Consider the following 17,624-nt stretch of genomic DNA (forward strand, 5'->3'; position numbering starts at 1 on the left):
TGCCTCCATGAAATGTTAATGTCATATATATACATTGTATATGTATTTATATACCATGATATTTCATTACCTTCTCTCAAGACCCATTTTTTTTAAAGACAAGATGTTACTATGTAGCCTCAGGCTGGCCTTGAATCCCAAGTGCTGGGATTACAAACCTGCACCATCAGGCACAACCCAAGGTCCAACTTTTTGTTCTCTTGGAGACACAGTTGCTTTATGAAGAAGCTCACCTGTTTATTCCCTCCCTCAACCAATGACCTGTAGGTACTTGCTATGTGGTGGGCTGTGGTCACAGTGAAGAGCCTGGTATCAGGGACTCTAGAAAGCCTTCCTCTGAGCAGAACAGGAAGCATGGTCTTGTCCAGATTGGCATCCTTCCCAGACATGGTGGAGACTAAGAACCCTGGTTTCTGCTCAGTGCCGTGGTCGGGAATCAGTGGTACAGAGCCCGGCCTCGTTTCTGCCATCGCTGTTCATGTGCCTCTCGAAACTCTTTCCTACCTTGTGTGTGAATGTATGAGCGTACTCAGCACTTTTGCGGAGGATGCAGAGGAGGGGCAGCACGGCCTGCTAGGGTGCAGGGCTAAGACGATGCATATCCTCACCCACCAGTCCTCTCCACCCGTCTCTCTGCTCCTCCACTGTAGGAGGGTTCCTACTGGCCCATCTTTTCTCTTGGATTTTAACACCTTGTTTTTGTAGGACTTGGACTGCTTGGTAAATTAGTGTTTTCTGATTTCTATTTCTGAACCCCTCAGTGACTTTAAAAAACAAGTGACTTGAAATTCCACCCCATTCCTGCATCTAGTCATGGGAGATGGGGGGTCTAAAAAGAGTTCACCCAGGAGTTGGGAGAAGTAGGAGCCAGGGCCAGGCCTATATACCAGTCAGGCAGTGTTCTGAAATCCCACAGTGGGACACCCAGAAGCTTGGTCATGCCAACTGGAGGAGAGCTAAGGGAGATGAGCTTGCTGGCCTGGCTTGGTATGCAGGTAGCCCCAAGAGGCCTGGGTGTGCCACACCAGGCTGGCAGCAGGTACTGGGGGAAGCCCCTGCTGTGAAGAAGCGGATGAGTCAGTTAGTGTAAGACCTGCAGGCTTGTGGCAGAGCTATGGGCCAACAGCAGACCTATAAACCCAACTGCCGGAGCCTCTGTGCTGTTTCTCTTCCCATGGCCCCATAGCCTGTTTGGAGGAGCAGCCCTAAAATAATGGCCTTTACTTTCTACCATTAAATGAGAAACAAATCTTGACTGAGCCTGTCATGAGTATCAAAGGCCTTTCCATCTTCAATCTCCTTAGAAGTGCCAGGAAGCTTTGAAGGAGAGGAAAGGCTGTGGCTAGTGCCCTGCGGCTTTGCCAATAAGGAAGCTTCCTGTCATGAAGGAAAGATTCTTTTCTAGTTCCCTGTCTGGAGACAGCCCTAGTAACCTGTGGCTGCCAGGTCTGGTCTACCTGTCTTTCTGCCAGAGATTCATATGGGAAAAGACAGTCTTAGTAATCAGAAGAGGGAGGAGTGGGAGGGGGAGGAGAGGGAGGAGGGGAAGTGAAGGGGGGAGGAGGAGGAGGGGGAGGAGGAGAAGAAGAAAAAGAGGGGGGAGGGGAAGGACGGGGAGGAGGAGGGGGATGGGGAGGCAGAGGAGGGGGAGAAGAAGGAGGAGGCAGAGGGGGAGGAGGAGGGGAAGGAGGAGAAGGAGGAAAAGAGGGAGAGAGGAGGAGGGGGAGGAGGAGAGGGAGGAAAAGAGGAGGAGGGGAGGGAGGGGGATGGGGAGGCAGAGGGGAAGGAGGAGGAGGGAGAGGAGGAGGAGGAAAGGAAGGAGGATAAGGAGGAAAAGAAGGGGGAGGAGGGGGAGAAGGAGGGGGATGGAGAAGTAAATGGGGAAGAAGAGGAGGGGAAGGCAGAGGGGGAGGAGGAGGAGAAGGAGGAAAAGGGGGGAGAGGAAGGAGGGGGAGGAGGAGGAAGAGAAGAAGGGGGAGGGGGAGGAGGAGGGAGATGGGGAGGCAGAGGAGGAGGAGGGGGAAGCAGAAGGGGAGGAGGAGGAGGAGAAGGAGGAGGGAAAGGAAGAGGAGGGAGAGAAGGGCCACACTGGCAGCAGCAGAGAGGAAGTGATTTTATGCTTGAACCCTTGAACCGGAACTGTGTTGTTGAAAATGGGGTGCATGCAGGTGGGTGGAACAAATGCCATCAACAACAAAAGGAGAAAAAAAAGCCCAGTTTGTGAGTTAAGAGAACCTCTGCTTTGGGTGGGCTGAGTCCTGAAGAAATTGTCCCCATCCCCTCTCTAGCCGCCCCCTCCCTAGCTCATAGCACTGGAGGGAAGGCCCAGCTGAAAGACCAAGACTCCCGTTGACTATAAGCAGTAGCTGTGTGCTAGGTCTGTGGGTGGTGGGTCAGCTCTGATCTCTTCTGGGACGTGCGGGTTGCATCTCAGAACCCGAGGTTTAGATTTACAAAAGCAGTGTAGGAGCAAATGGGTGAGGCCTCTTTGGAGCGTGTATGTGGAGCCAGGGTAGGAAACTTCTGCATTCTTACAGCTTTGGGGAAGGGGAGAGGGCTCAAGACACTCAGCTACAGCGCTCTGGGCTGGGGTCCCTGGACCATATTGTAACCAGAGCAATTTTACTCATTCTTGGAGTTGTGACCCCTTTGAGGCAGAGTAGAAGTAACCTCTGGCCACAACTCCCCAAACTGACTTCAGTAGCTCTGGGGTCCCCCACTGATTGGGTCTGTGGTTGTATTTCCTTCATGCAGATATAAGGGAACTAGTAAACACCAAATTTACACACATTTACACACATGAAGTCATTATTAGAGCAGAGGCCATTTTTCTAAACTGAGGATTTTAGAGGTACAGCTGGAAGAAGCTACACTCACCCCAGTCTGGTCAGTAACCTTCACCTCTGTTAGTAATGAGGGAAGGTGGGGTTACATCACCCTAAGGGCCCCAGACCTGCACTGAATTGGTCATCTCATTAAGTCAGCAGCCATAGACCAGATAGAACAGGACTCACAGGGTGCTGGGAGCCTTTCCTCCAGCTTCCCTGCTTTCTCCCCCTTTCTGTCCTCACCCTCTCTCTGTGAATCAAACATCTGTCTGTCTGTATATTTATCTATCTATCGATCGATCGATCTTAGAGTCCTTTAGACATGCTGGCTAAGAGGTTCCATTTACTAAGTGTCTACCACTCATTCCTTACTGAAGCCAGGCCTCAGTTTCTTCAGGTGGGGCACTGTAAGATGTTACCAACTGTCTAATGTAAAGAATGTTGCTGCATCAGGCATTCAGACCTAAGAAGTGCTTGTGTTATGGCACATTAACTACAGTCTTGAGTAAGGAGTGGTACGCAGAAGCTGTGGATCAGTGTGCATGGAGGTCAGAGGGTAACCTGGGCTGTCCATCCCAGCCTTCCATGTTTGGCTCTCTTTGTCCTTTCTTGTGCTGCACAGTCTGACCCTCCAGATTCTGGCGACTCTCATGTCTTGTGACCAAACTCACCATGGGAGCACTGTTCACTCCACTGTGGGAGCACTGTGAGTTCACACCTGTGCTCCTATGCCAGGGTTTCTGTGGGTTCTGAGCTCAGGACTTCATGCTTGAGTAGCGAGTGTCTTACTCACTGAACCACACCCCCAGCCTAATGAAAACACTTAAAAAAAATCATTCTTCCAAGACTTGGTTCAAACGCCAGCTCCTCCAGAAGCTTTTATGTCTACCCCATAACCAGGCAGTCTTTAAAGACAACTGTGGGTTTTATTTTTCCCTTACATGGAAAAAAAAAAAAAAAAAAAAAAACTAAGTAACCATTCTTGTGTTCATCATTTCCACTAGTATATGAACTGTCACCTTCTCCAACACTCACATGCTGAGGGCGTGGTCAAGTTGTGCAGCCAGTTGCTGACAGGTGATTGGACCATGAAAGTTCTGACCTAATCAGTGTATCGCCACTCAGCCCCTCCCCCCAGACTCATGACACAGCATTCTTGAGAGGTGCTGGGAGGGAGGTGAGCTTCCTTGGAGGAAGTAGGTCCAAGTGCACTGGAAACCCACATCTATCTCATCCCTGACTCCTTCCTTATGTCTCTGCTTTCCAGGTGTGACAAGGACAGTGGCTGTTGCAGCACACCCTTCTGCTGATGTTTGCCTCACAGTAGGCCCAGAAACATCACCTCTGAATCCACAAGTCAAAGGAATTTTCCCCCTCTTAAGTTGTTTCTTCGGGTGTTTGTCACAGCTGTGGAAAACTAGTGATGTGTTTATAAAAAGATAAGGGGGGGGGATATGTTCTATGGAGGTGTGGGGAAGGGCGTGCCTTTGTGGGCCCATGGTGAGGCACCCCTTCCCTCTGAGGGACCAGCCACACAATGGTATACTGTAGAATAGAGTTTATTCAGGGCATGGGGAGGGGAGTCAAGAGGGTAGTCGGGAAAGAGAGAGAGAGAGAAAGAGAGAGAGAGAGAGAGAGAGGGAGGGAGGGAGGGAGGGAGAGAGAGAGGGAGGGAGGGAGGGAGGGAGGGAGGGAGGGAGGAAGGGAGAGAGAGAGAGAGAGAGAGCGCACTAACAACTAGCACCTCATTCAATTGTATGATTGGAGTATGTGTTGGGAGCCATGGTCAATACAGCAGCCTCGAGGGCCTGGAGAGATGGCTCATTGGTTTAAAAATGCCTTGACTTTGCTTCCTAGGACTATGCCAGGGGGCTCACAACAGCCTCTAACTCCAGCTTCAGGGGATCAAAACCCTTGGTTCTGGCCTCTGGTGATACATGTGGACATGAACACATACATACACATAAACTAAACAATAAGCTGTCTTTTTAAAATGTGAGGGGTCCACTTGAAAGGACCCTAAAGGAGGACTGGGCTGAGGAGAGGGTGAGGCTGGATGGAAGGGTAGGGACTGGGGTAAGGGGTTGGGGGGGCTTTTTAACCTTTTAAATTTTGCATGTGTGTAGATGCCTTGCCTGCACGTATGTCTGTGCACAATGTGTGTGCCTGGTGCCTGCAGAAGCCAGAAGAGGGCATGGGATGCCCTGGAGTTGGAATCACAGATGGTTGTGAGCGGCCATGTGGGTACTGGCAGTTGAACCTGGTACTGTAAAGGAACAGCCGGGGCTCTTCATTGCTGAGCCATCTGTCTAACCCCAAGAAGGGTGGCTTCTGAGGGGCTGTGAGAGAACAAATAGAGATGAAGTTAAGAACAATGACATGGAAAAGTCATGACTGTGAACCCCGGCCTGGGGCAGAGCTGTTGTCAGAGGTCTGCAGTAATGTGACTGCCTGCCTCCTCGCCACGTCTGACCACGGGCAAGTTACTTAAGATCTACATTGAAACAGAGCGGGAGTGATGTGTGCCTCCTGAGTTGTTGCACACATAATGGATATGGTTTGAAAAGCAATGCCTTCCACTGGACACCCGCTCCTGGGTCCCTCAGTTAGAGAAGCCTCTTTTTGTTTGAAAACAAACAATCCTGCCCGCCCCCCAAAACGCTTGGGAGACAGAGGCAGGAGGATCAGGAGTTGAGGGCATCCTTGGCTATACAGTAAGTACAGGGCCAGCCAGGTTACAAGAGACTCCGCCTCAAATGTAAAACAACAAAACATCTTTGTTGCTAGCAATAAGGTTAGGACTTAAAAATAATACTCCCTCACTTGTGGTTTCATTTTTAACAGCTTTATCTTTCTCTGGTAAATGTCGATCTGAAAATATTAGCTGGGAAGTTCCAGAAATATGTAATTCACAGGTTCAAAAATCATGTCCTTTGAGTAGCATGGTGAATTCTTATGATCAGACTGTGTCATTCAGCACCTGCACTGTGCTCTCCAGCGTGTCCATGGAGTATACACTACTCTCCATAGCCGACTTGGTCAGCATGCCAACTATCAGCTTTGATAGAGGATTTAGAGCTGTTCTCGGTTTCAGATGTCTGACAGAAACGCAGTGTCTTTTCCTTTGTGAAAGTTACAAGGTTGCCAAGGGCAGAGAAGTTCAACTGCACCAAGGAGACCACAGGTGGGCTGCCTAGAGTTCCTGTCAGTAGTTCTGCCATTTGCTCTGAAACAGGGTTGAGAATTACAGGTTTAGATAGACTTGAACTGCATTTCTAATATTTTGTATGTGTGTAGAGGATTCAGGGGAGCTATAGCCAGTTTAGAAACAAGGAGGGGTTAAAGAACTTGTCTTAGAAGGGGGGATGCCATACTTTCCTTTTTCTTTGTTTAAAATTTTTTTTAATTTATTTTTTATATATGAGGACACTGCACCTGTCTTCAGACATACCAGAAGAGGGCATCAGATTCCATTACAGATGGTTGTGAGCCACCATGTGGTTTCTGGGAATTGAACTCAGGACCTCTGGAAGAACAGTCAGTGCTCTTAACCGCTGAGCCATCTCTCCAGCCCCCAGTGCCATACTCTCTTGAAAAGCAGACACAGAAGGTATCAGAGGGTTTTCTGGGGACAGCACTGCCTAGTTAATGTCACAGGAAAGCCTTACGTAAAGGCTGAGAAGGGGAACAGGATTTGGAGTCAGGAAACCTGGGTCCTGCTTGGTGTGTCCCCTAGCTCTGCAAGACTCTGGGCAAGTCTCCTGACTTCTTTGTGTGCTCATTTGTAGAGTGGAGACCCTGTAATCCTAGGGATAGCAGCCACTACCAGGCCTCCTTCAACCTTCAGTGAGAAGGTTGGCTCCTAAGTCCTGCCGAATGGGGCCTGGACCTACTTACTCCGTTTCAGCAGACAGGGCAGAGGTCTGGTCAAAAGTGACCAGTGACCACACACTTAGGCTTCTTTCCCAATCCCGAGTATTTCAAAGAAAACCCAGGGCACCACCGAGAGTGTTCTGGAACTACCACAGAGGGTGAGCCATTTGCAAGAGGAAGAAAGGAACAGGGATGAAGTAGGAGAGCGCCATGACTGAAGCACAGCTGCTTGACTCGGAGGGTCACTGTGCAGGAGGCCAGCAAAACACCTCTTCCTTCCTTGATTCCCTGGGACATCCCCATTTTTGCTGGTGTGTGTGTGTGTGTGTGTGTGTGTGTGTGTGTGTGTGTGTGTGTACTTGCATGTGAGTTCATGTGCATGTGGCATGTGGAGGTCTCTGACCTACACACATAGACTTGGAAGTAGGCATCCCTAATGTTCTTCCCACGTCACTTTGAGCGCCTCCCCCAAACTTGTTTCCACTACAGGAGACAGACAATGACCTCCTACCTCAGGGCTACTGGGCAAACTGACAGGCTGGGGCTTTGAAGTCCCGAGCAAGACTCCTGGCTGGGAGGAGTGCTCTGTTCATGCGAGCTGCTGCTCTAAAAATGGTGTTTGTGCAGATTGCTAGGCACAAGATCTCCAGAGACCAGAGCTGACGCTGCTGCTCTGAGGAAGCATGAAGGGGTCTCTCAGAAAATAGCAGATCTTCCGTGTTTGTTCCAGGAAGCTGGGAGAGTTGTCAGGAAACCAAGCATCCATCGCATAGCACGGATTAAAAAGTGAAAGCCCGAACGATTAAAAGAAAACCCGGATCTTTGGGTAGGATCTAGGAGTTTGGAAGGACTGGAGAGGTGATCAAAAGAAAAGGAGTAAACCCATTCCTAGGTGGAAAGAGACTCATCTACCTCAGGACAGGTGGGCCCAGGATATGGACGCACTGGCTTGAGGGGTCAAGCAGGAGGCGCTCTAGGCCCGTCTCCACCTCCCTGCTGGCCCTCAGTCTCCTCCTCCCGGCATTGGGTTCGCAGTCCCGATACTGGAGAAAACAGATCTTGGTGGAAACCTAAGGGAGCTTGGTCCTGGAATCTCCCCCAGGCTTTGAGGACGTCGCAAGCGCTTTCTTTCTCGCCGCCGCCCTCGGGCCGACTTGGAGGAAGTGATCTGCGTTCGGGGCGGGGAGCCCAGTGCGAGGACCGGAGCGCTGACTGTCCTGACAAGCTGCGGAGATTCCTGGCGGGGTCCAGGACTGCTCGCCCGGGTGGAGTCAGGATCGGAGGGCTAGGGGCGCGGCGGCCACTCCGGGAGGTCGGGCGGCGAGCGTGACCTCACTGGGAGGGGCCAGCGCACAGCCCGGGCGCGGAGCCCAGCGCGGAGCTCAGCGCGGAGCGGATTGCAGCGCCGAGAGCGCACACCGTCCCCGGGATGGAGCGCTACAAAGGTGAGGACGCAGGGCGCACCTACTTGCTCCGGGTCTCCCGGATTCAGGTGACCAGAACGGACTGTCTACGCCCAAGGGACTTCAGCCCTAGGGAGGGCGACCGAGACGTCACGAACAGGGCGGTGGGCTTCTAGGCGTAGAATGAGCCCGGCGCTGTTTGATATTCCTGGGCCCGTAGGGCAGAAGTCTCTGCCTGGAGATCAAAGTGAGGATTCTCACCTGTTGGAGAACGGAGGGTGTGTCCGGAGCCATCCTGTCACCCCCAGTTTGCCTCGGGAGGGGAGAATGTCTACAGTCGAGGGGGCCCAAGTATGGTCTCAACAGTAAGGAGCTGCTTGGGGCAAAGGGGCGATGGATGCTACCTTGTTGAGTGAGGGGCTTCTTGCAGATTCCCAAAAAAAGCCTTGTCCGGTGGCAAGAAAAACTAATGTGGTGGGGTGGCGAGCTACTCTGTTCTTGGCTAGGTCAGGCTCTCCACCACTTTGTAACCGTGCCTCGCCATACCCTTCGCAGATCCTGCCCACCCCCAAAGCTGCGTGGGGGTGCGGGTTAGGAGCCCAGTGGGCTGCCCAGCAGGTGGAGCGCCTGTAGGCGTCCTGGCAGTTGAGCGAGCTTGGATTTGGCTCTGGCCAGGGATCTTGGCCAAACCATGGTGGGAGGGCCGGTCCGGATATGCCTGAAGGGTTTTGGAGCCCCGAGGCTAGAGTCCAGAAGCCTGGGATAGTAGGTCTTTTGAAAAGGGGGTTCAAGGTGCTGCCCCTGAAACGGATATTTCGGAGCGCCCCTACATGCTCCGCTCTGGGAAAGGCCTCTTGTACTCACTTCTTTTGGGGGGTTGTCTAAGCTAAGCCTGCGAGAGAAACTTCTGCTTCTGTATTTATTTTCCCGTGGGAGCATAATTAAGGCGGACGCTCGGATTGCCAAGGAATCTCGCCCTCCCTCTTCGGTTTTTTATTTATGGAACTCACACAAGGGACCTGTGCAGAAAGGCTTTAGTTCCCTAAAGTACTAACGTCTTCCGACTTTTGCGTTTTCTCCTCCTCAGGATCTTTAGTGATTAGTGACTCACCTGTAAATGCAGGGTCTAGGCACTGAAGTCGGCGGGGTGGGGGAGGGGCGCCAGGGGAAATCACTTGTTTCTTTCAGTGACTCTCACGGGAGCCTCTCTCGTGTCTAACCGGGAGATCTTAGGTCTGATGGAATCTGGTCGGGTTTGTGAGGGAAAGGCTGAAGTTGCGTTCACTCAGTCTCAAACATGGGTGGTCACAGCCCCTCTCTTGGTAGAAGGATAATGTGCGGCTCCACCCTGGAACTCCACCCTTAGGGAGGGAACCTGAGGGGTTGGGGGGGCGGGGCTCGGGGGGGGGGGAGCGAATTGAGAGGCCTTGGGTGCCTCCTCACTGGAAATACCGACTTCCAAGGTCACTTCAGCTCCTTGAATTGCGAAGCTGAAGCAGATGTTGGCCCCAATTTGAGGATCCAAATTGCAAGCATCTTTGCCCAAGCTGCAAACTGGTTCAAGTTAGAGAACAGGCGACAGGTGGGCAACTGTGCGTCAGGGCTTGTGAGCAGGGGTTCTGTGTAAATAGGTTTTGAACTGGCCCCAGATGGGACAAAATCAGCTTAGTTTATCTTTCTCCCCTGGGAGCTGCCGATATCATCCTCTACCCGGATCAGTTAGGGACTTCCAGCTAAATGAAGGGAACCTGGTTTCAGGTCCGAGTGCTTGTGTTTTGGAAATAGTTGTGTGCCTTAGAGCTCAGTGAGTGTATAGACTGGAGAATTACCTGGGTTACAAAAGAGAATATACATTCCACTCTGGGGAAACGTGACTTCAGATCTCACGGAGGTCATGCTGTTAATATCTGCTATTTTTTCTGTGAGGAATGTGGGGATCTTCCTCCCCCAGGCGAATTGCATTCTCTATTCTCAGAGGCAGATGAGTCGTGCCTTGGGAACTCATAGTGAATACAAACTCCTATCTGTGTAAAAACTCAGTGTTAGAGAACTTGTCTGGTTTTAAGACCAGACATGTTAAGACCCCGGGTTTTATCTTCAGTGCACATGAACCCCAATACTGTAAAGGTAAGACTGAATGGTTGCAGAATAAATAGGAATAGTGGTTTATGAACAGAAAAACTGAGATTTGTTTGTGCTCTTGTAAAACCGATCAAAGAAAATTCTTATGGCATCCGCCATAGTTTTAAATTTAAATACTTTCATGTTCCCAATTTTAAGTTCTCTTCTCTACATAGAATTGCTCTTCTTCAGAGTCCAAAAGCATTGTCTCTGATTTGAAAGGCTTAGAAAGTTGCCGTGGTGAGACAACAAATGCTTTTCATCCCTGTGGTCTCTCTGTTTCCCACGCCCATCCTCCCCATGGTCGGCCATATTTTTAGGCTCTGGGCTAATTATTTTGAAGGAGCAGAAACATTTAATGCTGAAAACCATACGGACTTTTCTCCCAGTCCTCTTCAACCCCCTTTGCTAGATTATCATGGCTCTCTCAATCAAAACCAAAGGGCTGTGGGGAGTCCGTGAGGGTCCCTTCTCAGAGGGATGGAACTTTTCTGGAAATTGCTCTAAACAGTTGGTAAAGTTGCTATGCCTTGCACATGAAGCTCTTTGGCACTGTAGAAGCAGTGAGACCCCTACAAGTGTCTAGGAATCTGTGCCAAGTCCTAAGGGTGCCTCAAAAAGACTCCCATCCTTGAGTGTTTACATATTTATGACTCTCCTAAGAGCATCCTGTATCACTGTGCACGAGCCCATTGGCTGACCTCATCGCATGCAGTCAAGGATCCTGGTTCCTATTGCTCTCCCAGCTGGTGAGCGGGTCCAGGGCCAAGTGACTGACCTACTATCTGTGGATTACACTTGGAACATCACGCCAAAGCTTCCTGAGGTTGCATCACACTTGGATCCTAACTGGCCTGGCTGAAATATACAGACTTCACTTTAGATGGGAGTGGTGGGTGAATCTGACCAATGCTCCTTTGGGTGGATTTATGGCGTAGGAGGTGGAGGGGGAACGGTGAGATATTGTCCAGAAAACAATGTGGCCAGGGAAGGAGTCTTGTTGGGGAATCGTAAGAACTGTGGTCAGGGAAGGTCTAAAAAAAAAAAAAAAAAAAAAAAAAAAAAGACTAATAATTAAGGGAAATAAAGCAGATGGATAACTTAATCATGCCCCTTTAGGAATTTTCTTTCTCCATAACTAAGAGCTCAGCCCTTTACCTGTTGCTGTCTGACTCTGAAGCAGAGGACTTAACCTTAGATGTATATGGAGCCGTATATGTGTGTGACACAGGAAAACAGGGATGTCCAGGCCCACCAAACAGCCCACGTAAACATATAGAACACCGGTTAGGTACTGCAGTTTCCAAAGATCTTCAGGTGACTCTAATGTGACCCAAGTTTGAGAAGCATATTTACGTGGGGAAAAAAAATGAAACATCAAAATAGAAAACTGGAGAAGTAGGTTGGGGCTGGGGAGATGGCTCAGTCGGCAAGTGTTTACCATGCAAGCACAAGAACCTGAGTTCAAGGCCTCAGCACCTGTGTGAATAGCCATACATGACGGTGTGCTGGCTAGCCAGTGTAGCTGAATTGTCGAGGTCCAAATCCCCATGAGACAAATTTCTAGTTTCTAAAAATGTAAGGTAGAGAGCAGTGGAAGAGGATTACCTTTGACCCACAGGTGTGCATGTGCAAACATGAAAAGTATTTCCTCCTTGGAAGAACTGCTTTTAGGGGTACCAAGTTCTAATGATGCTCATGTCCTTAAAGGAGTGTAGGATTTGCATATGGGGCACAATGTCTTCCCAACTGCTTTTCCTCATCGCTAAGTTACAGTGTGTATAGTCGCTGTATTGTAGTATTTAGGGAACAGTGGCAAAGAAACCGGTCCACATTTAATGTTGTTGCAACTTTTGCAGGCTGAACTTGAAACTGCACATCATCAGTAACATGGCATTCCCTTACCCTCCCCCCATGTGTGAATCTGCAGTTGGTTAACAATGAGACCACAGATCCTATGGCCATGCAAGGCCAAGCAAAACTCAAGACACATCCTCAACCTGAAAAATGTAAGCAAGGCAGGGGAGAGAAACACTGTGCCTGCTCTCTCCTTTTCCCATAGCATTCTGTGATATCTGCAGAAATCTGATGTGATTCACCTTCAGCTATTGTAGGCTTTGAACAGACGCACGAGAACACTGTTTTAAAACAATGTCAAAGTCTCTATGCTTTGCAGCCCCAAAGCTCCAAGTTTGCTCATTGTACTTGACCCTGGGCACTACTGACTTTGAAGTCCTTTGTGTGGGAGCCTGGCAGCGAAATGGTTTGAAGCAAGGGGGAAAAAAAAACATGGGAGAGGTCATGATGTTGGCGCTGAAGAGCAGGAGCCAGGACTTCTGCTTTGGGCCTTTTCCTCCCTCCTGATGGGGTAAAAGCTCTGGGAACTGGGCTGCTTCCAGCACAATTAAAGGGCCAGGCAGGGCCAGGGAGCTTCAAAGCTGAGAAATCGGGTTCAGCCTCCAACCCCCTTTAATGACAGGAAATGCTCCTAGAAAGGAAATGGTCCCCCATCCTTCAGGGGGAGGGAGACTTCTCCAAAGCTAGGGAGAAGGGCACTGTGGCTATGACCAGAGGGGAAGGGACAATCCTGGAACACAGAAGCCCAGACACCCAGTAACCTATGTGCCATGCCTCATGGGCTAGTCACTGAACTTTCCAGGCCTCAGTTTCCCTACCTAGGAAACAGTTGCCATGTGTCCCTTCTGTGGCCTCTCAACCACTCTTGGTCTTGGCTCAGTGCTCTCTGGTCACTGAAGACTCTTCAGCGGAGAATGTGTTTGGGAAGAGAGTAGGGTGAGGGGGGATGGAACCAGCAAAGGTCAGTTTAGGATTGCGATTCTTATAAATAAAACCGGTTTCCTGTGGAGAGATGGGGAGTTGCAGACTTGGTGGGAAAGAGAATGCTATCAAGTATGGAAGGAATTCATTTTTTGAAGGACTTGAATGTCACTGTGTCTCCAAAGATTGTTAAGGCCAGTGCCAGGGTCTGAAATAGGAGATGAATCAGACCCGCTTGAGAGCCAGGGCAACTGAGGCCAAAGAGGGCAAGTGACCGTTCACAGGCTCGGCAACAGGATATGAAAAGTTGAGTTTTTTAAAGGAGAATTCCTGCTGAAGAATTTATCTAGAAAAAAAAAACTTCCTGGAAGTAATGCTTGTCAGTGTCTCCATGCCAGGAAGGGTTAGCGACTGAGTTAAACTCCCTCCATCCTCAGGACCCAGCCCGTGTCTGTCTTCATAAGTCACCATAGCTTTCCCGGTCCCTTGCTACTTCAGGTAGGGCTTATCAATACATGACATGCAGTAGACATGCAACAAATGTCCTGAATTAATGTGACTCCGTCTTATAATTATATGCAGATTTGTTATCCATGCTGGGCCATGTTCTGTCAAGATAGAGACTTTGTGTCTGCCTTCAGAGTGACCAGCCCTTGTTCCTTTACCAGGCACACGTAGTAAGGACCCATGAGTGTCCTGTGCAGAGCACACACTGCCTCGTGCATGCCCTGATTCTCAAGAGCAAACCTTTGTCACAAAGGAAATGAGGCAAACTCTTTGAGCTCAGTTCTGGAAGGGAGGAAGGAAAACCCCCGGCTGCCCCCGGCTGCCTCCTCTTGAGCGCTTTCTCTGTCTGTTCCAGCACAGGGTTGTTGCTGTCTGGTGGTGCACAGAAGAGTCCTGCAGGTCTCTGCTTGTGAGTATGAGCCTGCCTGTGCCCTCCGCAGCAGCTCACCTGGCCTCCAGGATCCCCCGGGTACCTGGCTCAGCCTATGCCGTGGATGGAGGGGTTAAGGGGATACCACGGAGCCCGGCTCCAGTCTGGGCACACAGGAGCTGGAGCCTCTAACATACCTTTTGCTACTAACATGCTGTGCGACCTTGGGCAAGTCAATTAATCTCTCTGGACTTTGTTGCTGTATGAGTAAGCTACTGATCACTCACTCCCTCCTGGGCACCCTGGTGGAAGAACCCAGGAACCACGGGTAAATACTTCTTTGCAGAGGGTGATGCTGGGCTTGGTGGGTGGGTGGGTGGGGGAACAGCAACCACCATGCTTGTGATGAGGTTCTGCCCTTGAGGTGTGTGTGTGTGAGTCCTCTCTATTGATTTAAGCTCTGGCTGTGTGCATCCTTTGTAAGGTTGTAGAGTTAGGAGTGCTCAGGCAAAGTGCTTACGGCCCAAGGTACCATGTGCACCGTCTATGCCAGATGGAAAGACAGACAGGACTTGCTGGCTCAGCTTTGACCCTGGTCCTTCTGATTCTCTCTGATACTCAGAAGGTTTATGGAGGAGTTTTGAGCCCTTTGCTGATGTTCTTCTGTCCATGGGTTCTCATTTCCTCTCCATGTAATCTACAAATTAACGAAGCGCAAACTCCAAGTGGAAGGCCTGGAGAACAATGTGCAGACATGTGGAAGGAGCCAGCCTCACCCTGTGTGCCTTGCTCTGGACTGGGCTAGACAGAGTGACACAGGGCACCCGTATGTCAGAGGTCTCACTGGGACCTAAGTGGAGGCAGGGTGACAGAAGCTCTCTTCCCCTCCCTCACCTCCTTAAAGCCTCTGAGATACTCCAGGCCAGCTGTGGGTCTGGCAGAGAGACCTGAGCTTACAGGGAATGTCAGCCCCAGCAGACTGCAGCAAAGCCTTCTGCTCAGGATTAAACCAAGGGAATTGAGCTGGCTGTTCGCTGGAGAGAGTATGCACCTATGCCACACAAGGAATCCCATGGGGCAATGGGGCAAGCTACCCTTGGAGGTGGCTTTCCCAAGTCAAACAATCAGCCATTCTGGTTTTCCCGAGATTTCTTGGTCTTGCCTCCTGGAAGGAACCTACCTACCAGGAAACCCCTTAGCCCTGGGAAAACTGAGGTGGGCTTACCCTCTTGTCAGACCTCAGCTGAGCCAGTGTTTAGTTTCTGTAGTGAGTAAGTGAAAGACTGAGACTAAAAGTGGTTGTGACCATCCTTTGATGGTTTGCAGGATGCTAAGAGAAAGGCTCTGGAGCCTACACTGTTCGGTTTGCTCATACATCTTTTTAGAAAAGGCCAGGCTACCTTTGAAGAAAGCTAATTAATTCTGTAGGTACCAGCGATGCTCTGGGGATGGGGGTGGTCCATGATAAGACATGGTGCAATAGGTGTTTGTACTGGATGGTTTTGTATCAACTTGACACAAGCTGGAGTTATCACAGAGAAAGGAGCCTCAGTTGAGGACAGGCCTCCATGAGATCCAGCTGTAAGGCATTTTCTCAACTAGTGATCAAGGGGGGGAGGGCCCCGCCCATTGTGGGTGGTGCCATCCCTGGGCTGGTAGACCTGGGTTCTATAAGAAAGCAGGCTGAGCAAGCCAGGGGAAGCAAGCCAGTAAGTAACATCCCTCCATGGCCTCTGCATCAGCTCCTGCTTCCTGGAAAGTCCCGACTTCCTTTGCTGATGAGCAGCAATGTGGAAGTGTAAGCTGAATAAACCCTTTCCTCTCCAACTTGCTTCTTGGTCATGATGTTTGTGCAGGAATAGAAACCCTGACTAAGACAGTGTTACAGAATGGTAGGAATGGCCAGCCTTGTTACTGTGACTGGACAGCTCTGTGTACTATCCAGGGCAGGTTTGTTTCCCTCTGTGTATACGTTAAACCTTGGTAAAGCTCCTTCTAGAGATACTTTGCAGACCCTTGAGTGCCCTCCCTTGTGGCCCACTGCCATCTCTCTATGATGTTTTCTATTACTTTGCTCCAAACCAATTTTCTGCTTTTGTAAACAACATCACACCACCTGCCCCTTGCAGACCATGCTGGTGCCATGTGAGACGGATACACTGGACACATTGAGCTGTCAAAACTGGGGTTTGATTTGCTGCTGGAGCTAGGGCAAAATTGTGGTTTGAAGGAAAAAACAAAAAACAACAACAACAACAACAACAAAAAGACAATGCTGTCTGCATCCTGAGAAGCAGAGACTTCTAGAAAACATCTGATGGTGCAAGTGTTCCTCTCATTAGGAAATCAGCAGCTCTCCGAAATGCCAAGCAGCAGGTGAGCCCAAGAGGACCCTGGGTAAGGAAGCCCTGGTCATCCACCCCGCATGCTCTGCTACCAGCCACATGTGGCTTCACCACGGTGACTGGCAATATTTCTGTAAACCCTTGCACCGAGGAGGCTACTGAACCGGGACAGCTTGTCTAGGCTGCACCACGGTCCGATCTTCATTGACTCTCTGGCATTGGCAGTATTGCTTGCACGTATTAGGCCAGGATTTATTTGAAGGGGGAGGAAGCCATGGCATGGCAAAATAGTAGACCACAGCTCAATCCCAGGTGATGTAAAGGATGTCACCAGGGAGGGCGGAGCCTGGTAATGCAGGGACTAAATTATTAGTCCTCACCATACATAGTTGGCTGTTTCCTTTTTTAGATAAAGCATGCTGAATTGGTCTGGGGTTCTTTTTTTTGGGGGGGGTGAATTTCATTGGCTCTATGCCCTGGGCTGGCTGGAGCTAATTTTTGCATCTTTATTAAGAATAATGTGTTGGACATCCATGAGACATCTATCCAGAGGACCATGTGGACAAGATCATGTTCAACTGTGAATTACACTGGAGAATTTCACAGAGGCATCTCTTCTTAAGCACTGGTGTGTTCGAACCACCCGACACCCCCAGAGGCAGTTCTTGCCCGCGCCCTGGCCATTCTAGCAGACTTAGATAACAGCGGAGAGAGCGTTTCTTCTATTCCTTTTGTTGTCCGGATGGGAGTTGCAATGAGAGGGCAAAACTTTTGTTCCTATTCCTGGTTGAGACTTCCCTTGAAGCAGTATCAGGTCTGGCTGTGGCTTGTTCCCCTGAGTAAGACCAAGTTTGGGAAGGCCCTGGAGTCTGTGTCTGGTTTGTACAAAGCCTGGAGAGTACTGTGTATAAAGGTAGATGCAGTATCCCTGTATGTGTGTATGTCTATAACCCCACACTGGGAGGACTCGGGTAAGAAGACTCCAGGTAGTACTTCACCTGCCTGCAGGGCGGGGCCACACGCTCGGGGTTATCCACTCACACTGACGTCCTTCGGGCTCAGGGAACTGTCAGCCATCCTTCCTGTTACACTAGAAAGCTGGCCTCTTGCCATTTCCTCCCATCTTTCACCCCCTTTTGTGTCCCCCCCCCCCAGTCCTTATACAACAGGATTTATTCATGTTAACTGTATTCAAGTTCCAGATGGGGGCAGAGACAGAGATTGGGTTGAATGAGCTTATTGTTTGGAGGTTTTACTGGCCTCTCTTCTTTAAAACCCACAGTCCTAGAACACATTGAGCCGATTTATTGAGTTTCAAATGTGGTCCTTTGGAAGGGACTCTCCCCGCTAGGGCGCTCGGTATCCACGGCTGCAGGGCCAGGAAATGTTGGGTGGCAAG

General features: G+C 50.1%; 1 protein-coding gene across 1 annotated transcript in view; it reads left to right on the forward strand.

The window, feature by feature from the left end:
- The first annotated feature begins 8,098 nt into the window (after positions 1 to 8,098).
- AFAP1L2 (actin filament associated protein 1 like 2) overlaps positions 8,099 to 17,624 on the forward strand; it is a 91,368-nt gene continuing 81,842 nt past the window's right edge. The window contains exon 1 of the mRNA XM_080911621.1: positions 8,099 to 8,146. Coding sequence (XP_080767747.1) covers positions 8,131 to 8,146 — 16 coding nt within the window. The 5' untranslated portion in view covers positions 8,099 to 8,130. The remainder of the gene's footprint in view (positions 8,147 to 17,624) is intronic.

Source organism: Micromys minutus (assembly GCF_963924665.1).
Source record: "Micromys minutus genome assembly, chromosome: 2".
Lineage (NCBI taxonomy): Eukaryota > Metazoa > Chordata > Mammalia > Rodentia > Muridae > Micromys > Micromys minutus.